Source organism: Pituophis catenifer, unplaced genomic scaffold (genome assembly GCF_029215685.1).
Source record: "Pituophis catenifer annectens isolate HBS135680 unplaced genomic scaffold, rPitCat1.0.hap2 SCAF_2, whole genome shotgun sequence".
Lineage (NCBI taxonomy): Eukaryota > Metazoa > Chordata > Lepidosauria > Squamata > Colubridae > Pituophis > Pituophis catenifer.
In genome coordinates, this window is record NW_027256882.1 from 86,243,897 (window position 1) to 86,267,563 (window position 23,667).

The window sequence follows — 23,667 nt, forward strand, 5'->3', positions numbered from 1 at the left end:
GTTTTTTTAAATGTTAATGATTAATGTATTAGTGCATTATAAGTCTGTTAACCTATATGTGGTTCAAGTTTTTTTACATCTGAAATGACATTTCTGTAGTCCAGGAAAACCTGACAGTTTTTTTTTATCGTATAATATTTCTATCTTATTCTCTGAAATACTACTTCTCCAGTAACATGAATTATAGCCATCACAAATGGTTGTACTGCATTTTATCTCTTATGTAATCAGTTATATTGTTTGTAGCAACTGCATACCAAATTTTGTATAGCCACTCTTACAAAGGCCTAAATTTTGATGTAAGAATTAATACTCCTGTCATTTTTACTGTAATAACATTCATATCATTAAAGAAATCCTGGCTTTGGAAATAAGATGTAGGATGATTTGTAGCAGTTCACTAAGGATTTTGGACGCAATCTAGCACACCAAAATGTAAAAGGTTTTCCAGCCCTCCTCTTTAAAAAGACAGTATTTGGAGAAACCCAGCAGAAGGGTTTTGAGTGAAAGGATATCTGATCTTATTCGAATATTGGTTACCAATCGGTGAATATGTTGAGATGAACTCAGCATATCTTTAGTTTCAGTTTCCTTTCATGGCGCTGTACTGAACTTTGTTTCTGATCATTATTTTCAATTCAACAAATTGACATTCTCCCAAATAGATAATTACAGACAAAACCATACTGTGGTTAAAAATGCCTGGACCACTACTGTAGTCTTATTGTATTTCCTCCCAGTACCAGATATTAGGAACAAAAACAAGTCATAGCAATTAAATTGCCTCCTAACCAAATTAAATATTTGCCTCACAGTATTTCTCACAGTCATTGTATATAACACAGTACAGTATTTAGAATTGTGGATCAATCTATATTCAAAGGACAGAGAGGTGATTTGGAACGTGTGGAGGACTGATGCCACATTTGCCACCATCACCATTAAATCATATTTGCCTGGATCTTGTGTAACTCCAGGAAAAGATGTAGTTTCAAGAATTTACTGACTGATAGATCATGAGCAGACTTGAGCATGTCAACTCTTTTTTTTTTTGCTTCAAAAAGCAAACAACAAAACCAAAACAACAATCCTACTCTCTATTGGCATCTCAGTTTCAAAGAAGGAAATTCTAGCCCTAGTTTGAGATACCAGATGAATACTCTTATATCCTATCAAAGGTCAGGAAAGTCTGTTTCCAAAGCAGGGGTAGGTTCTACTTACCTTTACTACTGGTTCGCAACGGGGTCGCATGTGCACGCTCGCTTCACTCGCGCACGTGCTCTTCTGCACAAACACAGAAGCTTCTGCGCGTGCACAGAAGCGTTTTGATGATGTCGGGGCCGGTAGGCGGAGCCTCCTGCCAGTTTTACTACCAGTTCTATAGAACCAGTGCAAACTGGGGGCAACCCACCACTGTTCCAAAGGACTAAGAAGAAAGAACATTTTCCAATGTAAATTAAGCTGCTGCTCCTGGGTGTACTCAAGATCCTTCCTACTTCTGGTGCTGTCTTTTCCTCTTACATTTACTGTAAATGCAGACGTTATTAGGTTGGAAGATAGTCTATAATTATATATACCATAGCTTATGTTCAAGATTATAGATTCCTCCTATTGCCGTCTTCTAGAATGGACCTTTCAGGAAAAAGAACCACTGTCAAACAGTGTTCCACCACCAAAGAATAATATGGTTTATGGTGTCAAAAGCTACTGAAACCAAGGTTAGGAGGGTTTCATTATCTGATCCTGATCTTTCCAAAGGCAATCCACAAATGTAACCAATACTGTTTTTGTGCTATATCCTGACAGCCAAGTATCCATCTGATCCTTCCTCACCTCAAGATTGCCCTTCTGTTTACTCCCAAAATTGAGTCAGCATGGCAGAGTCATAGATCACACTTAGAGTTTGCTGTCTTCTTCAGAACTTTCCTCTATTTTCTTCACCCCCACCAAGACCCTGCTGATTCATCTCATGTGCGTGAGACTATGTTACAGCTTCATAAGAGTCCATCACTGGTGAATGAGTTTATCATTAATATCTATGGTAAACATAAATATTTGTAATTTGCAGTATATCCACATTTATTGATAGAGGAAAATGGTGGGCATTTTCCATCAGAAGTTTCTAAAAGCAACAAATATTTAATCAGAGAATTGAGAAAGAATAAAAACAGTCTTTGATATTTGTTTGTTTATTAAATTTATCACTCATGGTTCAGGCGATTCTGAGTGGATATCATTAACCATTCCTTAATCATCAAAATATCATTAATGCCGAGACCTGCTCACATTTAAAACCAACCCACTAAAAAGTATTCAGTTGCAAATGAGAAGCCTTATTGGAGAATTTCTTTGGATTATGTCAGCATATCCATCTATTCAAATAAACAAGTTGGCTTGATTGATTATATCATTTAGCAATCTAATAGCAGAGGTTTTTTTTTTGAAAGGCCAGTTATCAGACATTAATTTTGCAAACAGAATTAGGATTTGAGTAGATATTTGTAACATTATTAGCAGAATTCCTCAAAAACATTCTGAAGGGATTATAGGCAGAGAAGAATCTTCAGATGCTCACAATCTGCTTGCACGTTGAGGTGGGGAAAAAGAAACTCCTGACACATTTTGAAAATCACTGTAGTGCAACTGGATATACAGTTGGCTTTTCAGCAACTTAGATGTCTTCATATTTAGTTGGCAATTGACTTTCAATCTACCTTTCTGGAAAGGTGATGTGTGATCCACTGGGCGTAGTTCATAAAGACATCTGCTTCAGGTACTACTCCACTTAAGGCATGATTCTCTTCTGGATACCACATCAGTCTGTAAAAAGGAACATCGGTAAAATATTTTGCAAAAGTTCTTTCTTATTATTTTTTCCAATTTTTTATTGTTTAAAAAAGAAAAACAACAGTAAAATACAAACAAACATAAATACAATAAAACAACACGAAAAACAAACCAACATCAAAAAGAACATAAATTTGTTGCATCGGTGGATTATTTTCCTGTTCCACCTGTTTTCCTCTATAAAAATCTATACATATCTATTTTACGTATTCATTTATTCACATAGTTATACACAAATCAATTGTAATCTACTTCTTGCTTAGCTATCTGTGGCTCCTGCTTAGACATTCAGGCTACATTATTTTCCTATATTTATCTTTCCCTCTAACCAGGAATACCATCTCTGCCAAACTAAATAGTATTCAGAATCATCTTTCTCTTGTAATTGTTTTGTAAGTCTGTCCATTTCTGCACATTCTGTTATTTTGGCAACTAGTTTGTCTTCTGTTGGCAGTTGTTCAGATTTACAATTTTGAGCATACAATATGTGTGCCGCTATTACGATATGTATAGTGAGATATTTTATTTCCTTAGTAAATTGTGGAGTAATTATTCCAAGTAGAAAAAATTCCGGTCTCATTTTAACTTTCTGTTTTGTTATTTCTTCAATCATTTTCTTGATTTCTTGCCAGTAATGTTGCGCCTTCCTGCATGAGCACCAGAGATGATAGTATGACCTCTTCTGTGACTTGCATTTCCAACACATTGGTGACACATTTGGGAACATTTTAGCTAAATGTGTCAGTGGTAGATGCCATCTGTAGAACATCTTATAAAGGTTTTCTTTGTAAGGTATAGACATTGTCATCTTATAATTTTCTTTCCATAATTTATCCCACTTATCCAATTCAATAGTATATCCAATGTTTCTTGCTCAAGTTATCATATTTTCTTTCACAGTCTCCTCCTCTAATTTGTATTTTATTAGGTAATTGTAAATTTTGGTTATCATTTTCTCATCCGTACTTTTTAATACCTTGTCTAATTCATTTGGTTCATTTTGAAATCCGAATTTTGCCCGATCTGCTTTGTATCTTGATTCTATTTGGAGATAAGGCCACCAGTCAATGTCTATTACCCTGGCTCTCGAGTTCCTGCCTCATATATAAATTCCCTTCTTCGCTCAGTAATTCTTGATAACTCCTTGTTTTTTCTATGTCCATTACATTTGGGTAGATCGATGCTTTCATGGTCGATAACCATCTCGGAATTTTAGTATAATGTTGCTTTCTAATTTCTTGCCAGGTTTTGTACAGTGAGCCTCTAATAATATACTGTTGGAAGTATCTTTGTTGCTTGTCAGCGCCCTCCCACAAGAAAGCATGCCAGCCTCGGTTCAAATCAAATCCCTCCAGATATAGCATTCTCTTATTTTTTAATTCTATCCATTCTCTTATCCAATTAAGCGATGCTGCCTTATAGTATAGCTCCCAGTCCGGTAAACCAAGGCCTCCCTTTTCGCGGGTATCCTGTAAGCATTTTACTTTTATTCTGGCCTTCCTTCCTTGCCAAATATATTTTGCTATTATTTTATTGAGCTCCTTAAAGAAGTTCTTTCCTGGGCCAATCGGTATCACTTGAAAGAGGTAGAGCAATCTAGGTAGTATATTCATTTTTGCTGACATTATTTTACCTAAAAATGATAGTTGCAATTTATTCCATGTTTCCAGATCATTTTTAATTTGTTTCATCAATTTAATATAATTATCTTCTCTAATCGTTGTTGCTTTGCGGTAAGCCAGATTCCTAGGTATTTTACTTTCTTTACAATTTGTATTCTAATTCTTCCTCTAATTGTGCCTCCTATGTCTTTGTCAAATTTTTTGTTAAGACTTTAGTTTTTTGCCTATTAATTTTAAGCCCCGCCACTCTACCATATTCTTCTATCTTTGCTAATAACTTAGTTCCTGTTGTTTCCGGTTGTTCCACTATGAACATGTCGTCAGCAAAGGCTTGCAATTTATATTCCTCTTTCCGTATCCTCAAGCCCTTTATTTCTTCTCCCTCCAGTATTTCATTCAATAGGACTTCCAATGATATTATGAACAATAAAGGGGATAATGGACACCCTTGCCGTACGCCTTTTTGTATATCCAATTTTTCTGTCATGTCCCCATTAATTGTAATTCTTGCCATTTGGGATGAGTATACTTTCCTAATCATTTTTAGAAATTTATCGCCAAATTCCATGGCCTCTAATTGCAATACAAGAAAGTTCCAATTCAAATTATCGAAGGCCTTCTGCGTGTCTAAAAAAATCAAGGCTGCCTGTTTATCAATTCTTTGCTCATAATATTCAAGGACATTTATGATTGTTCTCATATTATTTTTAATCTGTCTCCTTGGGACAAAGCCATTTTGATCAGAGTGTATGTACTTGTGAATGACTGCCTTCAATCTTTGTGCTATGATTGTCATGAACAGTTTATAGTCCACGTTTAACAATGAGATTGGCCTGTAATTTTTAACTAGTGTTGGCTCAGTGTCTTCCTTATGAATGAGTGAGATAATAGTTTCCGTCCACGATTTAGGGGTTTCTGCTTCTAACAATGCATCATTAAAGACCTGGAGTAATAACTCGTCCATCGGACACTGGCACTTTTTATAAAATTCCGCTGGGATTCCATCTGGGCCTGGCACTTTGTTGTTCTTTTGCTTTTTCCGTGCTTCCATCAACTCGGTCATTGTAATTGATCTGTTTAGTGTCTCTCTGTGGGCTTCCTCTAATTTCGAGATATTTGTTTTGTTTAAGTATTCCTTAATATCTTGGTCCTGAATTTCCTCTTGAGTGTAAAGCTTTTGAAAGAAGTCCTTGACTATGCGCTTTTTATCTGAATTCAAATGGTATGTTTGTCCTGTTTCGTCTTGTAATTGGTATATTATTCTCCTCTCTTTTTCTTTTTTTAATCTGTACGCTAACCAGCGTCCTGTTTTGTTTGCATGTTCAAAGTATTTCTGCTTTGCCAGTTTGATTTTGTGTACAATTTCTGCTTGCATAGTTAAATTCAGTTTATGTTTAGCCAAATTTAATTTTTGTTTTATTACTTTATTATCAGGATATTTCTGCAACTGTAATTCATATGTTTTGAGTTCTTCCACTAGGTTGTTCCTTGTTTGTTGTTTATCTCTATTTTTTTTGGCTGCATACGCTATGGTAAGTCCTCTTATGTAGGCTTTTGTTGTGTCCCACAGATTCTGTAACAATGTCTGTTCTTTTGTATTTATTTGAAGGAATATTTTTACTTCTTTCTCAATCATCTGTATATATACTTTGTCCTTTATTATTCCTGTGTCCATCATCCATCTCTTTTGTTTTCTATATCCTTTCCATGTTATTTTTATAGGATTATGGTCGGCCCAAGTATTCGGTATAATTTCAATCTCTTGTATTTCCTTCCTGAGATATGGCGTCATCCAGGCCATGTCGATCCTAGACCATGACTAGTTCTTTCTTAAAAGTTCTTTCTTAGAAGGATGTTGTTACAAGGTAGTTTTTCATTACTGTTTCTTTGGCATGTTTTAAAAATATTCCTGAATTGCTTCTTTGCTTTGACTAACAGTCAAAGACAGTACAGTACTGTCAGTACACTCATTTCAAAATAAATACATGCCATTTATTTTTTAAAGAAGCTATGCCAATCTACTCTTACTGTCAACTTCTTTGTCATCTGTCACTGGCAAAGTGGTTCCTGGCCTTTATTCAAGGGGTTGTCTTTTTAGCATTCACTGTTATCCCATCTACCCGATTTGGTTTGTGATTTGAATTATTCAAATCACAAACCGATCTATTTTTAAAAAATATTGAGGAATCCCTGTGTATGATTTCTCAGCATAATCACCTATAATAAAATTTTGCAATAAGTAACACATACAAGGAAGTTGAACACTTAGGCATATAGTTTTCCTGCTATTCTTGCTTTCTAAAAAAAAAAAAGCCTGTAGCAGCAGATTGGAGCAACTTGTCATTTGTGTTCTTTGTGTATAAACTCCATTGGCTGTACTTGTGTTTGGTTGAGTCAGTTTACAATATAATCTCTGATGCTGCCTGCTGCTCTGAATTCTTCCTCGCTTGTAAATTTGAGGATATGGACAGAGAATTGAGAGATAAATTCTTATTAGCAGTTATTAGCAGCTTGTTAAATCAATGCTGTTCGTGGCTGTTTAAATTACTCAGAAAAGGATTGGACCCTTAATTAAAGGTCCAAGGCAATCAATGGCACCACCTAAATGGGATATGTTCCCCTGCATCTAATATTTCAACTGAAGAAACCCTTGCCTTGACTCATACAATTATTGATCTGTGCAATGTAACTCAAACATTCTATCCCGGGGGAAAACAACTGAGAAAATGGTGGGCTTTATGCACCTATACAATACGCATCTAGATAATGCTGATTATGTGCATCTATATGCATGGAAATGTTGCTGATTAGCAGGACCCTTTTCAATCATGCCTTCAGACAAGATACAGTATTGAGTGACTTACTAAATAGTTTATGCTGTAAACCTGATGGAAGCCCAGCTCTAACATTTTTCCTGGATTTCTCAGTGTTATTCAATCCCATTGATCATGATATTCTTCTACAGAGTCTGGAATTGGGCTCTAGTATTAAGTCAAAAGCTAATGCTGGAGGAACGCTGTTGACCCCTTCCCCATTCATTTGTAATGTCCCACGGAATTCAATTTTGTCTCCCATGCTAGTGAATGTCAACAGACAGGGGGAGATCATCTGGAATCTTGGAGTGGGATGCCATCCAACGCTTCCAGGGCATACTGATGCCTCTAAGATGTATTGTTGCTTACCATCCAACACCAAGAAGCACTAAGATGTCCTTAAACAATGTTTAAGTTGCAGAAAGGCTGGGTGAATAATAAAAATTCTAATTAAATGAAAACAGGAGGAGAGTGCTGTTGGAAAGAAGAAACTGGATACGGTATTAAGTTTTGGTTTGTTTTATTTTATTTATTTATTTTATTTTATTTTTGAATTTGTATACCGCCCTTCTCCCTGAGGACTCAGGGCGGTGAACAGCCAAATAAAAACATCAAATACAAATATTAAAACACATTTAAAAAATATATATAGATTTGGCCCCATTAATTAAAACGATAAACAAAACAAAACAATTAAAAAACCCTTAAAAAGAAATTAAGCCAGCCCGGCTTGTTGAAAAAAGAAAGTTTTAAGGGCACGGCGGAAGGCACTGAGGTCATGGATTCTCCTTATCTCAGGGGGCAACTGATTCCAGAGGGTGGGTGCCCCCACAGAGAAGGTTTTACATAGGTAAAGATAAAGATTCCCCTCGCACATATGTGCTAGTCGTTCCCGACTCTAGGGGGAGGTGCTCATCTCCGTTTTAAAGCCGAAGAACCAGCGCTGTCTGAAGATGTCTCCATGGTCATGCAGCTGGCATGACTAAATGCCAAAGGCACACGGAACGCTGTTACCTTCCCACCAAAGGTGGTCCCTATTTTTCTACTTGCATTTTTTTTTTATGTGCTTTCGAACTGCTAGGTTGGCAGAAGCTGGGACAAGTAACGGGAGCTCACCCTGTTAGGTGGCACTAGGGATTCAAACTGCTGAACTGCTGACCTTTCGATCGACAAGCTCAGCGTCTTAGCCACTGAGCCACCACGTCCCTTTTACATAGAGCTGTACTAAAAGTGAAAACATGAAATCTTAAGATGCTTCTTAATCCTATGTTGTCACTGAAATTACAGAGCATAGCTGTGGTGAAAAGCACATTTGCACATCTATGGCCAGATTTGCTTTGCAATTCTTATTCTTGTCTAAATCAGATCTTGTCTTGATTTCCACCTCACAATTTTGCATGGAGCAATACTTGAAACATATCTGGAAATTGCAATTGATTCAAAAGTGGTGCATCTCTTCCACTTAGGATAAAGGATTACATAATGTGTTTACTGAGATTGTCTGTATTAATATTAATTACCAATTGCTTATTACAGAATTCACAAGTCCTATGTACAGGCTAGCCTTCTGCTTCCTCTAATTTGGATGTCCTATTTGGCTAAGAGCAGTAGATCTCAAACTTTTTGTTTGTCCCAATTACTGTCAGTAAGCGAGGACTACCTGTATTCAAATTCAGTTTTGTTCCTCCATTCTGCTGGCAAATCTACTGCAGTACAATTAAGGCAGGAGCCACAGTATCTGGCCATGGGAATGTGTCTAAACAAAAAAGTCAAGAAGACATTATCTTGCTTTGACTCAATATATTAAATGGGAACTCACCGCACAGGGATTCCTCTAGCTTTCAACACACGGTAATATTCCAAAGCTTGGTAAGGAGACACTCGACGGTCTTTTGCCCCAACACACAACAGCAGAGGTGCTCGTACCTAAAGGAGAGGGAGGAACCAAGAGATAACCAGCCAAAAAAACCTCACATAGCTTGTAATATTGAATCAAGCAAGTTTGTTCATATTTGTTTTCAAGCAAAATATAATAAAACAAGTACCGGTATATGTTGGACCCCAAATGGCAGAATACATCTATGTGAATTATTCAAATTAAGCTAATAATGCAATTTGTCTTGTTATTCGCAAGGTTGGTTCACAACAGTCTTCTAGCTGAATGAGATGGCACACACACATCAGTACTGACAGACACATAAGATTATAGACATGCACAGTCGTTTTGCTCTTTCTTTTCTGTCGAGTTGTCAGGAAACGTGCATTTATTGGAATGAACAAGCTACTATCTGTCCTCTCAGGGCAGCTTACAAACATTCTGACTATAGCCATGTGATATAAAAAATATATGGTTGCTAATTGTTGATGCTGACTTAATGGCACAGAATCAATCAATGAAATTTGGAAGGGGACATTTAGGCTATCAACTTGAGTCTTCGTTAAAACATTCCCTACAAATGCCCATCTGGACTCTGCTTGGAAATGCAGCATAGTTCTAAATTCTATATCTGAGCACTACTTATGCTGAACTGTGAGCCGATCTTTTTTTTTATTTAATTACAGGGCTTTAGACATGAAATAGAGAGAGAAAACACAAGATGTTTGCTGGAGACATAGGTTCTGCAGTAAAAGAGCAGCTCCACGTACTGGTTCTTACCTTTGTAGCATGAATAATGGGGGAGGAGAGCAGCATGGCAGCCAGATCCTTTACTGTAGGAATCCGCTCGTAGGAGTATGGCAGACCTAGAGAAGCGTATCGCCTGGGGAAAGTGTACAGAATATTTAGCCCTATGACCTCTGCCTGTACTGAGGTGCCAAAAAACCTGATTGCTAGACAATTGGAGAAATAGCATTTGTGAAAGGCTCAGAAAGGAAAAAGGAGGAATATGTGGGCCGCTGAATAGTGAGGATCAGGCAGACCTATATGGGAGCTGAATTAGGATGAGAAGTTATGTAACCAAGACATGCACAGATGAAATTGGCAAAAGACTCCAAACCTGCGAACCAGGTTTGTAATGGATGGGAGGCAAAAAAGCCAATCTCTTGGGCTGGCCCATGAAGGAGGCTTGAGGAGACATGCTTCTTACCAATCGGGAATGTCAGAGGTCCCCAGTAGAGTGGCCATGTTGGTGACGGAATTTCTGACTGCACAGGCTTTGTACATCTCTGGAAACCGACCAATCAAATGGCAACAGATAAAGCCACCATGAGAGCCTCCCAACAAGGCAATTCTATTTGGGTCCAAACATGCCATCTGCAGTGCCACTTCTACTGCCAGCTGTAAGAGGAACATTATGCAAATTAAGCAAGTATCTCAGAGGCTATTGCACAACTAGACCTGCACTGTAGAATGCAACGCAGTTCACAAAACTGAACTTGTGGCTTGTCATGCCCATGATATATGAATAATTCTTCCTATGAAGCTCAGCAAATATCTCTTGTTTATGCAAGAGAAAGATTTTTTTTTTTCCAAAGGGATGCTGACAGACAACACGAACATCTGCATGAGGCTATGCCAGTAATGCTCTGCTACACAAAATACTGAGTTTGCTCTTCTAACACCCATAACCTGACCACTGCATCGCACTGGCTGGGATGAATATGCCAAGGACCAACTCATCCAACTGTGCAGAGAAGTCAAAAGGGATGGAGAAAAGAGGAGCCCTACTCTGACAGGACCATTATGTATTACAGACCTGCCTTGCAGGCACCTCTTCTGTGACCATAGCTTGTTCTGCTAACCCCAAAAAGAAGGCAGATTATCCACCATTGTAAAAAGAACAAAATATTATATATTAATGTCGCCTTCTATTCTAACCTTGAACCTGACCTAACCTCAGGTTCTTCCTGGGGGGGGGGGAATGAAGAAACAAAGGAGTCTGACCTGAGTGTCTGCCACATCTTGCACTCCAATATGAGAGATCAGTGAATCAATGCTGTCCTGGCCAAAACCCAAGGAACCCCTGTAATTCACTGTTTAGACAAAATAAAGCACAAGAGTCAAGGGAAATCTTCACTGCTTTCCAAGTCTCTTAAAGGCCCCTGGCTATCAGGCTGTTTTCAAAAATCAAGCATTTCTATAGTCAAAGAAAACTCATGTATACAATGTGAAGCTGCTCATGATAAGTACAAGTTACTGTGCTGTTATTGATCTCCCATGGCTTCGTTCTGATGTCACTCTGCTGCTCAAATAACTGTGGCTTTAGTTGCAAAGGGAGTAAGTAACTAGCTCAAATACAATAAGGTCATTCTCTTGTTTGTTAAAACAGTTGCCTATATAGTTTTAATTCTAAAACTGTGGTGTGAGCATTGTTTACAAAGACTGTAAGTCACAGTTTGATCTCCACTGATAAATCAAAGTTCTATGTACTATTAAACTGTTTTCCTGGATACTGTGATTCAATAACTAATGAAACAGTATGTTTCCTCTCAGGTGAGCTACGTATGAATGAAGAATATGCACTGAAAATAATAGCTCACTCCATTCCAAGGGGAAAGCTGGGGCCATGAGTTTTGCTCAGTAGGGATTTAATCGATTCCGTTGTTCATGCTGAAGCAAATACTGCAATGGGTATGTTTTCAATGAAGAAAGAGCAGATATTATACTCCTGAAACCGTATGATGAAAGTTGATACCATCCCAGTCACTCATGCCCTCGTCACCTCCCGCCTGGACTATTGTAACGCTCTATACATGGGGCTCCCCTTGAGGAGCACCCAGAGGCTCCAACTGGCGCAGAGTGCGGCTGCGCGGGTGGTAATGGGAGCGACATGGCGTTCCCATGTAACACCCCTCCTGCGCGAGCTGCACTGGCTCCTGGTGGTCTTCCGGGTGCGCTTCAAGGTTTTGGTTACCACCTTTAAAGCGCTCCATGGCTCAGGAACTGGGTACTTGCGGGACCGCCTACTACCACCAATAGCCTCCCACCGGCCGGTACGCTCCCACAGAGAGGGGCTCCTCTGGGTGCCGTCGGTCAAACAATGCCGACTGGCGGCCCCCAGGGGGAGAGCCTTCTCTGTGGGGGCACCTACTATCTGGAACGAGCTCCCCCGGAGATACAGAGGATCCCGGATCTGCGCACCTTCTGCCGCGCCTTAAAGACCTTTTTATTTCACCAGGCGGGCCTGGCCTAATTTTCTCCCTCTTTTATAAAAGATTTTTAATTTTTTAATATTTTTTTGTATTTTATATATTCAAATTTTAAAATTGGTTTTAAATTGATTGGGGTTTTAATTTGTTTGGGCCAAAACTATTTAATTTGATTTTAATTCCACTTTTAAATTTTGTATGTATGTATTTTATTGTTTGGCTGTGCACCGCCCTGAGTCCTTCGGGAGTAGGGCGGTATAGAAATCAAAGCAAATCAAATAAATAAATAAATAAATAAATAAATAAATAAATAAATAAATCTCAATAAAAAGGTGAGGAGGCAGCAATATTTTGGATGTGCATTTCATGGAGGATATGTTCTCACACTGGAAGGAAGTGAAACGATGTTGTAAGATCTTGCATCTAAGCTCACTTGATGCTGCTGTCTTGTAACAGCCTCTTCTTTTGGGAAGTGTGCTGCAAATACCGTAATTTATTGTCCAATTTCTATTCTTCCTGGTAGTTTTGCCCATTTTTTTGGTAATCTGCCTTCAAACTAGCAGAAGTTATTTCATAGAAAAACGAATGAGGAAGTGTATAGATCCTCTCAAGGAATCACAAGATTCCTCTCAAGAAAAGTCTAGCCTTTTTATTTAATTATCTGAAGCACGCAGGAGCATTTCCAGGGGTGAGTTCTACTTACCTCCGCTACCGGTTTACAATGGGAGTGTGCTGCACATGCGCAGATCATCCATGATGATGTCCGGGCAGGTGGGCCGAGCCTTCCGCCACCTTACTACCGGTTCGCAAGAACCAGACCAAACCGGGAGCAACCTACCACTGATCATTTCACAAATACAGGTAATCCTCACTTAACAAGGGTAATTGGGACCGAAATTGCCACTGTTAAGCAACATAGTTGTAAAGCTTGACATCATGTGACTGCGTCTTTTAGCAATGGCAATTCTGGCAGCCCCGTTATCATCATCAAGCAAATTACTGCAGGTCTTTAAGGAAGGACCTGATGTGACCAACTTTCTGTCGGCTTCCCCATTGACTGCTTGTTGGAAGCTTGCAGAGGTCGCATATGGTGATCTCATGATTGCAGGACATTGTGAGGTTGGAAATCTGGGCTAGTTGCTGCAATGGCCAGAAATCCGAGGACTGGTTATAAGAACCACTCTTTCAGCACCATCATAATTTCAAATGGTTGCTGAACAAGTGGTCATTAACAGAGGATCACCTGTAGTAAAATGCATGCAATGTCTCTTTGGATAAAACCTTAGAAAGGCAAAGAAAATTAAATGCAGAAATCCTGGGCCACTCACCCAAAAGCACAGCAAAACCCAGCCGGCAGAGACCTGCCATAGTTGGACGCCAGCAAGCATCAAAAACTGAATGTGGACCACCTGGAAAGAAAGAAAATGGCAGAAATACAGAAATGGACTGGTGCTCCTTTTTCCGATTTTAGAAAAGTGATCTGAGAATCTGAAATTTTCTAACATCACTCTTCTTCATAAGTAAGAAAACAGAAATCTAGAGTTGAAGGAGAAAAAGGGAACAAGCAGAGGCTGGAAATCCTGACGAACAAATTACATTTAGTTTCTTGGAAATGTGGCCCGACTCATTAAAGCAGCAAACTGCAGCTCTACATAATAGATAACCTTTGCTCCTTTAAATTTCAAGGAGAAATTTAAACACCCTCACCAGCTTTGATAATATCCTGGGAAAAAAATGAAAATGAAGCAAGAAAGCTAGGACTAATTGTTAGCACATACAATAGCTTACTTAAGCCAAAGAGAAGAATGGATGTGACTTACCATGTGGAGAAACCACAAGGGGAAAAAAGGCCTCCTCTCCTTGTTTGCTGCCTCGAGGAATCAGCAATATGGCTTCAAATGACTGGTCAGCTATAAGAAAGGTCAAAAATGAGCTTTTGAAGGTCATCTTTCAATCTTCACTGACCAAGGGAAATCAACCTGTTAAGTACATCCCTCCTTTGCTTAAGCCTGTCAGTTCCTCTTGTTCACATCCCCCAGTACAAGATATACTCCTACATTATGCAGAACCAAGACATTTTGCTCCTGGGCTAGAAAATCTAAATCCAAATTGTGATAAAGAAACATTAACACAAATAAATATCCTAAAAATTGTTTCCTTCCAACAATATATGTATTATGTATGTGTAGACTTTTGAGATTAGGCAACAGTTTTCATTTTTAATGTGTGCCAGGAAAAAAATGACAATAAAGGTTATCTTATATCTTATCTTATAGTAATTTCATAAACAAGTCTATGTTTGCTTTCTTGAAAGCAAAAGTTAAATGTCATTCCTTTCTCCCATAATGTTTGTTTCTGACCCAAATCTAGCCTATGGACCTTGACCCAAATCTACCCTATGGACCTTCTGAAAGTTTAATTCAAGTATTAACCAGGTATGGCTCTACATAACTTTTTGTGACCAGCACTGTCATCTATTTGCAGAAATCCCAGAGTAGAATGCTTTAGATCAAAAGTCCCCTGAATATGTAGTGCTATTAAAATGGCCTTCAGTCCACAATGTAGATCAAAAGTGGGGGGGGGGGGGCTTTTTCTATGGATTCTCAACTTACATGTGATATAAATAGATTTACTTGTCAACTATAAATTGAAACATTTTGGATAACAGAATATGAATATCAGCTGAAATACATGAGCATGAAATACCAGAAATACTAACACTAGCCCTGAAAGTAAAGTATATGAATAAAAGGAGAAAATTCCAGACTGTTGTTTTGATTTTCCAATCTCACAGGAGCCCTGGAATTTCCTGATGGCCTCCCATCCAAAGAAGACCTCAATCTTATTTAGCATTTTGAGATTGGCTAAGGCTGGTTAAACATTGCCATCTAGCAAGCTCTATTGTTTTACCAAAGGAATTCAGTTTGTTACAAACCAATTATTAATGCCTTCAGCCTAGAGCTTCTCTATTTTATATAGCATGCAACAGGATTATACGGAATTCTCTTCCTATCCTTAAGTTATAAGGAAATAAAATGAGAGCAGTTTCTTTCAGTTAAGCAGCACAAGGGGATGAGAATCTAGATGCATGCAGTATTTATTTTACCCTCTTCACTCTGATTTGGATTCTTCCAGGGCTCAAGAACAATGAGTCTGGAATCATCTTTATGCCAAAAGCAGACTAAAGTTTATTTTTGGCTAAAGGATATTACTCTTCTGCACAACTGTCGTTGTCACCGCCATAAATCTAGTTGTTACTCTTTACTATGTCCAGGAACCAAGTCTAGCTCCATCAAGGACCACTAAATTTATTTATTTATTTATTTATTTATTAGTTCAATTTATATGCCGCCCTCCTCCGAAGACTCAGGGCGGCTTACAATGCATTTATAGCAATAGCCTTCATTCTTTTGTATATACCTGCTTATTAGGGCTTTTAGCCCCCCATAAGCGGTGATTCTACAAAGTCAGTTTATTGCCCCCACAATCCGGGTCCTCAATTTACCTACCTCGGAAGGATGAAAGGCTGAGTCAGCCTTGAGCCTGGTGAGATTTGAACTTGCACTAATTGCAGGCAGGTGGCAGCTAAGTGCTACATAACAGCACGTAGTCTGCTGCACCACCAAGGCTCTACATGCAAAGCCCACAATATATTTCAGCCAACTAGCAAAGCAAGTGAGATAGTCGTAAGTCTAGGAGGAAGCTCTGTGGACCTGCTTCCTTACTGTATGGGCTGCCCTTCTCAGACAAAGCAGGATCGACTGTGAGGATTTTCCATTCCATGTCAGGTAGTACAGAAGATTCCTCCACACGGATCCACTGTAGCTCCAGCTCACTCCCTGCTGGGGGGAGGACACCCACCTTCTACAAAGCAGATATAATACGCTGTTACTAGAGGCACTACCTTGAATGGTATAGTGTTACACAATCTCTTAGCATTATATGTGGCCTGATGGGAGCTAGTTTTGTCCTCATATTTGCCAGAATATATATTTTTATTGCAAATTCTAAAGGACTAAGCTCATTAGTTTTCCTCTCAACTATAATGCCTAATTAGGATACAATATCAGTTCATTGATCTGAGGTGACTTTGAAAACAGTTTGTGCTATTTGTGGCTTGCTGGTTTAAACCTGATTTCAGAAACCACAGTGATGATTGGAGGCCTGCTTCAAAAGTGGCTGTAGGAAAAAAAATGATGAATTAATGAAATTGAACAAAAAAAGAAAGAAAGCAACTCAAAATGGTGCTTTACCTACTGCTCAAACTCTTTAATTACGATTAGCACAACTCATGATTTGGCAGCGTGCCTGTAACAGACTTCCATTTTGAGATTTTCTAGGGCACCAGAGCTTGGACTAAGAATTATTCAGGTGACTGTATGTTGATGTACATAATGTAAACATATGAATGTCCAAACTGATTTTTTTTAAGGGAAGGAGGATTAGTTGAAGTCTTCTTTAAGGAAGAATTAAGGAAGAAGACAACCAAAAATGTCTCATGCAAGTACAGTATATGGGAAAAAGTATAGTAACGATGATAGCTTACCAAAGTCTCTGAATTGTCATGGTTCCATGGAAAACAGGGTAATGGGGAAATGGAAGCTCAAAAGCAACCCTTATCTTGACCTGCACAGGAAATTTCTTACCAGACTTGGAGGGCAACTGGGAGATGAACAGCTCACCACTAGCAGATCTTGCTGAACTCCTAGTAGAGTCCAGCTACCTTCTGATGTCCCTAGGCAAAACATCAAGGATATTATTTCAGATTTATCTTGGTTATCTTGATTCATGACCCAATGCATGAAAATTCCTATTCAAAGACCTTTGTGGGAAAGGGAGAGGAATCTGATTCTGGAGGAAAATACCATAATCTTGATATTTGCTTCTTTAGAAACAAATGAAAAAAAAACCTGCTGGACATGTGCTCTAATCCCAGTATGGCATTAAGCTCTATATAGAAAAATGGTATGAAGCTTTTAAAAAGAAAAGGTGTCTAGATCAAAGGAACTGCTGGCTTCACTGAAATCTAGATTTAATCAGGAGTTAGTACAAGGCAGCAAAAATTTGCTCTCCTTTGAAATGAGCATGTTTGTCATATCAAAACTGACTTGAATGCGCGCGCACACACAAAATTTAAGATTATATTGTACCTGATGTAATAGAATTCACACTTCCTGATTTGGTATCCACAATTAACACTTCCTGCAAAAGATAGAATAGAATAACAGAGGTGGAAGGTGCCTTGGAGGTCTTCTAGCTCAACCCCCTGCTTAGGCAGGAAACCCTATATCATTTCAGAGAAATGATTTTCCAATCTCTTCTTAAAAACTTCCAATGTTGGAGCATTTACAACTTCTGGAGACAAGTCGTTCCACTGATTAATTGTTCTAAACTGTAAGGAAATGTCTTCTTAGATGGTAAAAAGATTATGCCAGTGGACTTAAGTTGATGAATGTGTGGATAATTTACTTGTGAAAAACACTTTCCCTACATTCTCTCTCAATATAAATTGCAAGGCTGATGGGTTCTCCCAAGGTTTAATAAATTTTATATTTAGTTTTTAGTTTTTTTATAGTTTTATTTGATTTGTATACCGCCCTACTCCCGAAGGACTCAGGGCGGTGAACAGCCAACAATAAAATACATAAATACACAAAATTTAAAAACCCGATAAAATCAAATTAAACTTTTTGGCCCAGACAAATTAAAATTAAAATACCCCAATAATTAAAAAACAGATTAAAATTTACATATTTAAAAAGGGAAGAGATCAGGCCAAGCCCGCTTGATGGAATAAAAAGGTCTTCACAGCCCGGCGGAAGGAGCGCAGATCCGGGATCCTCCGTATCTCCGGGGGAAGCTCATTCCAGATGGTAGGTGCCCCCACAGAGAAGGCTCTCCCCCTAGGGGCCGCCAGTCGACACTGTTTGGCTGACGGTACCCGGAGGAGTCCCTCTCTATGAGAGCGTACTGGCCGGTGGGAGGCTATTGGTGGTAGTAGGCGGTCCCGTAAATAACCAGGCCCTAAGCCATGGAGCGCTTTAAAGGTGGTAACCAAAACCTTGAAGCGCACCTGGAAGACCACCGGGAGCCAGTGCAGCTCGCGCAGGAGAGGTGTTACATGGGAGCGCCATGTCGCTCCCATTACCACCCGCGCGGCCGCACTCTGCGCCAGTTGGAGCCTCCGGGTGCTCTTCAAGGGGAGCCCCATGTAGAGAGCATTACAATAGTCCAGGCGGGAGGTGACGAGGGCATGAGTGACCGTGCGTAACGAGTCCCGATCCAGAAAGGGACGCAACTGGCGAATCAGGCGTACCTGATAAAAAATCCTCCCGGTCACGGCCGTCAAGTGCTCTTCTAAAGACAGCCGTGAATCCAGGAGGACGCCCAAGTTGCGAGCCCTCTCCGTGGGGGCCAATGATTCGCCCCCAATAGTCAGTGATGGCGTCAACTGGCTATATCGGGACGTCGGAAACCACAGCCACTCGGTCTTGGATGGGTTGAGCCTGAGCCTGTTCCTCCCCATCCAGATCCGTACGGCCTCCAGGCACCGGGACATCACTTCAAGGGCATCGTTGGGGTGATCCGGGGTGGAGATGTACAGCTGGGTGTCATCAGCGTACTGATGGTACTCCACCCCGAAACCACGGATGATCTCGCCCAGCGGCTTCACATAAATGTTGAACAGGAGAGGTGAGAGGACCGACCCTTGCGGCACCCCACATATGAGGGCCTCGGGGTCGACCTCTGTCCCCCTGTCAACACAGACTGCGACCGGCCAGAGAGAAAGGAGGAGAACCACCGCAACACAGTGCCTCCCACCCCTAACTCTTCCAACCGGTGCAGCATGATACCATGGTCGATGGTATCAAAAGCCGCTGAGAGATCTAACAGGACCAGGACAGAGGAGCACCCCCTGTCCCGAGCCCTCCAGAGATCATCAACCAACACGACTAATGCCGTTTCCGTGCTGTACCCGGGCCTGAAGCCCGACTGGAACGGATCCAGATACGTCGTTTCATCCAGGTGCTGGGGAAACTGTTGCACAACCACACTCTCAACAACCTTCGCCACAAAACGAAGGTTGGAGACTGGACGATAATTTACCAACATTGCCGGGTCCAGGGAAGGCTTCTTGAGGAGAGGCCTCACCACCGCCTCTTTCAAGGCGGCAGGAAAGACACCCTCACCCAGCGAAGCATTTATAATCCCCTGGAACCAGCCTCGTGTCACCTCCCGAGAAGCCAGCACTAACCAGGAGGGACACGGGTCCAATAAACAAGTGGTCGCGTTCAGTCTACCCAGAATCCTGTCCACGTCCTCAGGGGTCACAGGATCAAACTCATCCCAGATAACATTCTCAAGACCTGCCCCAGTCCCTCCCCCTGAGACCATCCAGTCGGAGTCCAGATCTTCCCGAATCTGAGCGATTTTGTCATACAGATATTGGACAAAATCCTCGGCTCTACCCTCCAAGGGGTCTTCCTGGTGGAGCAGGGAGCGGGTCACCCTAAACAGGGCGGCCGGGCGATTATCTGATGACGCAATAAGAGCAGCAAAATAGCTACATTTCGCTGCTTTTATCGCCACTAGGTAATTCCTAATATGAGCTCTTACCAGTGTCCGGTCAGATTCAGAAAGACTGGCCCTCCAACTACTCTCTAGGCGTCTTTTCCGGCGCTTCAACTCCCTCAGCTCCTCAGTGAACCAAGGAGCTAAATGAGATCGGCGCCGGGTCAGAGGCCGCAAAAGCACGACCCGATCCAGAGCTCCAGCGGCCGCCCTATCCCAGGCGGCCACTAGGTCTCCAGTCGAGGCATGTGCCAGAGCCTCAGGGAATGGCCCAAGCTCCATCTGGAACCTATCCGGTTCCATCAGGCGCCTGGGGCGGAACCATCTTACCGGCTCTGCCTCCCTGTGGCGGGGTGTAGCGGTTCGAAGGTCGAGATGAAGGAGAGAGTGATCAGACCATGACAAGGGCTCAGTGACTATATCCCCTATCTCGAGATCACTCAACCACTGTCCAGAGACAAAAACCAGATCCAGCGTGTTTCCCCCCGTGTGGGTAGGGCCATGAATTAACTGGGTCAGGTCCATGGCTGTCATGGAAGCCATGAACTCCCGAGCCACCTCAGATGCCTCACCAACGGATGGCAAGTTGAAATCCCCCATGACCATAAGCCTAGGGGTCTCAACCGCCACCGTGGCGATGACACTGAGTAGCTCGGGCAGGGCTGCTGCCACATGGCAGGGAGCCAGGTATGTGATCAGCAAACCCGTCTGAACCCCGTGGCCCCATTTCACAAGGAGGGATTCACAGCCGGCCGTCTGAGGAACAGTGGCCTCCCTCGGTCTCAGACCTTCGTTAATAATAACCGCTACCCCCCCCGCCCCTACCCTGCAACCTCGGCTGATGGAATGTGCAGAAACCTGGTGGGCACATTTCAACAAGAGGGACCCCCCCTCTTGGCCCAACCAGGTTTCCGTAATACCTGCCAGGTCCGCTCCCCCCTCCTGAACAAGATCACAAATGAGGGGGGCTTTATTTACTACAGACCTGGCATTGCATAACATCAGACGGAGGCCAGGGCCCTGAGGATCTGCGCCACCTGGAAAACGAGTGGAGCTTTGGGGGCCGGAGCGTGCCACCGCTCGAAGATAGCGGGCGCGCGCTCCCCTAACACGATATGGCCCCCTGCTCCCGCCATATCTACCCCTCCCACCCACAGTACTGATGGTAAAAACCTTATATTGAGCCCTAATCTTTCAGTCCTAACTTAATTTTTAATTTCAACAGACAGAAGTTTTCTTCTAAGAGTCTTTGTAATCCACAGGACTCATCAACATCTTAGATGAAAATAATGGATTGCATATTTGTCAAGTTCCTTGTAAAACAGTGGCTTTAGTGTCTCATAAGTTATAGGAAGCCAACTTTCTGTTGAGCTAGAAAACTCATATTAATCATCCTTCTGATCTACTTTTTGAGAGTTATGCTGCTCCAAGCCCCTAAGTCAGAATGTATACATTAAGACGCTTGGTGTAAACCAATTGTTCTTCATCACATAAATTTCACTGTCTTATCGCTTCTTTCTCTTTGGCTTTTCCGCAGGGTAGTGCCTGGTAGGAACAGATATACAGTCCTGTTGTTAGACCTCTTTTTTCCAACATGAAGTATTTTCTGCTAGCATCAACCTACCTTTCTACTCCTCTGAGGAGTGCTAAGTAAGACTCTTTGATTATCAGAGGCCCAGCAAAGCATGGACAGTGCTCCTGAGTAAATCCCATAAAAACCTTAAAAAAAAAAAAAAGAAGCGTTTGTGGAGATATTTCACATCAAAGATACAGTTTAAGAAAAATTCTACCATTCACTAAAATATTCCTCTTTTTCAGTGCCTATTTAAGTCCATGTGGCAATAAGACAATACATAAAATGGAGATATGTAACTGAAATAGAGGGTAATCACAAAACGTTATTCAAATTTGGGGTATATATTCTCTGAAATGGGGACTTACCAGCTGTGGAAGTTCTGACTATGTCCACTACTGTATAGGAAGACTTTGTTTGCCAGTTGAGCTAAGCAAGAGAGAAGATTGCACACTGAGCATTTTCTTAACTCTTAGATTTCAGTATTAGTTTTATAATGGTAATCAGTGATGGCATTCAGTAGATACAAAAACAAGAGACATTGATTATATGTGCCATTATATTTTTTTAGTTTGGTTTTCATTTCAAACTGGAATATAATAAAAGTCACCGAGCAATTTCAAGTGACTGAAAATGTTCTGTACTAGCTGGCTAATATCATCATTTACCTTTCTAACTATAACTGATCAATGACAATGGTCTAGGACAGGGGTGTCAAACTTGATTTCATTGAGGGCCGCATCAGGTTTGTGTTTGACCTTGGGGGGCTGGGGTGAGTGTGACTAGGGTTGGCGTGGCCAGCTTGACATCACTCATGTTGGGGGGTTGCCTGTGGCAACCAAGCATTCTGCCAGAGAAAACAGGCTCCCAAGTTCCGTTTTTGGCTGTGATGGCCTCCTGCAACCCTCTGCCAGTGAAAACAAAGGTTGGGAGTGCCGCCTGTGGCTCTTGTGAGCTCCGTTTTGGCCTCCTGCAATACTCTGCCAATGAAAACAGAGCTCGGGAGGGCCATATGCAGCCCTCCGAAGCTCAGTTTTCACTGGCAGAGGCACTGTGGACCAGTCCTTCACTGTTTCCAGGGAGAACCCCCGGGCCAGATCTAAGCACTCCGTGGGCCAGATCCAGACCCCGGGCCTTAAATTTGACACCCCTAGTCTAGGAAGTCAGTCTTTCAGATATGTTAGGCCTGGTATTTCTGACTGAAAATATTGGGAGTTTTTTTATGGTGGAGTCATACATCATGCCAAGCGATAATGTGATGGTTTTGGCTTAGTGTACTGACCGAACCCAGCCTTATAAACAGTACTTTATGGCTTAGTAGAATGTTTGAATCCAATTAGTTTTAGTTTATTAAATATCTTTTGAGAATAAACCCTTATTTGGGAGGGAGGACTGGACCACTGAGAAATCCTCTTTTCCCCATCTTTGAGAAATGGAAGCCCCAAGAGTGGAAATAGCATGCAGGGGCATGATTATTATTTCTGAGAGAAAGGAATTTTGGAACGGAAAGGATGAACTAATGTTCCTTTGAGCTGGTCTAAGTTGAAAGGTATAGACAACATATTTTCAGGCACTCACCAACTGTAGCTTCAAGCACTGGCGATGAGACCCAAACATTGGTCCCTCCAAGTACAGCAGGTGAGTTTGGTCAGGGCTGAGCCGGGGAGAAGAGACAGACTGATCATCTGAAGTCAAGAGTTCTGCAACCAGAATGGGGTGCAAAGTTGAGGAAGGAGTTGTGTCTTAAGACAACTACATATGTGGCAATAAGAAAGGTTATTTAATCTCATTTTGTTGCAACAATTGACCAAAGACAAAGTGATAACAGTACCAGAACATGAATTAACATTTAAATTTACATTCTGAAAGTATTGCCTATACTTGTTCTTCCAAAGTTCCTTCTGAGAATCTATTTCGTGATGCTTTCAATACAGAAAACATTTCAGCTCAATGGCTACAGATACTACAGTATATGAACTTTGAAATGCCCAACAACTATGCTTGCTCAAAGTTCAGACATCAGAAAATGACACACCTCTGGGAATTCTCTGGCTTCCACTCAAAATATGAGAATATTAGAAACAGTATCCCTACATTGCAGAATCCCAGTATTTGACATGACTTTGGCGGTAATCAAAAACGCAACAAGAAA

The 23,667-nt window shown here is 41.0% G+C and overlaps 1 protein-coding gene across 1 annotated transcript in view; it reads right to left on the bottom strand.

The window, feature by feature from the left end:
* Nucleotides 1–2,221: 2,221 nt before the first annotated feature.
* The window catches only part of LOC139309611 (acylamino-acid-releasing enzyme-like), a 32,573-nt gene continuing 11,127 nt past the window's right edge, over nt 2,222–23,667 (bottom strand). The window contains exons 10-22 of the mRNA XM_070933737.1: nt 23,094–23,215; nt 21,884–21,944; nt 21,567–21,661; nt 17,521–17,572; nt 17,017–17,105; nt 16,096–16,234; nt 14,191–14,280; nt 13,699–13,779; nt 11,166–11,254; nt 10,369–10,559; nt 9,939–10,041; nt 9,102–9,208; nt 2,222–2,820 (exon numbers count right to left, since the gene is read on the bottom strand). Of these exons, the coding sequence (XP_070789838.1) occupies nt 2,706–2,820; nt 9,102–9,208; nt 9,939–10,041; nt 10,369–10,559; nt 11,166–11,254; nt 13,699–13,779; nt 14,191–14,280; nt 16,096–16,234; nt 17,017–17,105; nt 17,521–17,572; nt 21,567–21,661; nt 21,884–21,944; nt 23,094–23,215 (1,334 nt within the window). The 3' untranslated portion in view covers nt 2,222–2,705. The remainder of the gene's footprint in view (nt 2,821–9,101; nt 9,209–9,938; nt 10,042–10,368; nt 10,560–11,165; nt 11,255–13,698; nt 13,780–14,190; nt 14,281–16,095; nt 16,235–17,016; nt 17,106–17,520; nt 17,573–21,566; nt 21,662–21,883; nt 21,945–23,093; nt 23,216–23,667) is intronic.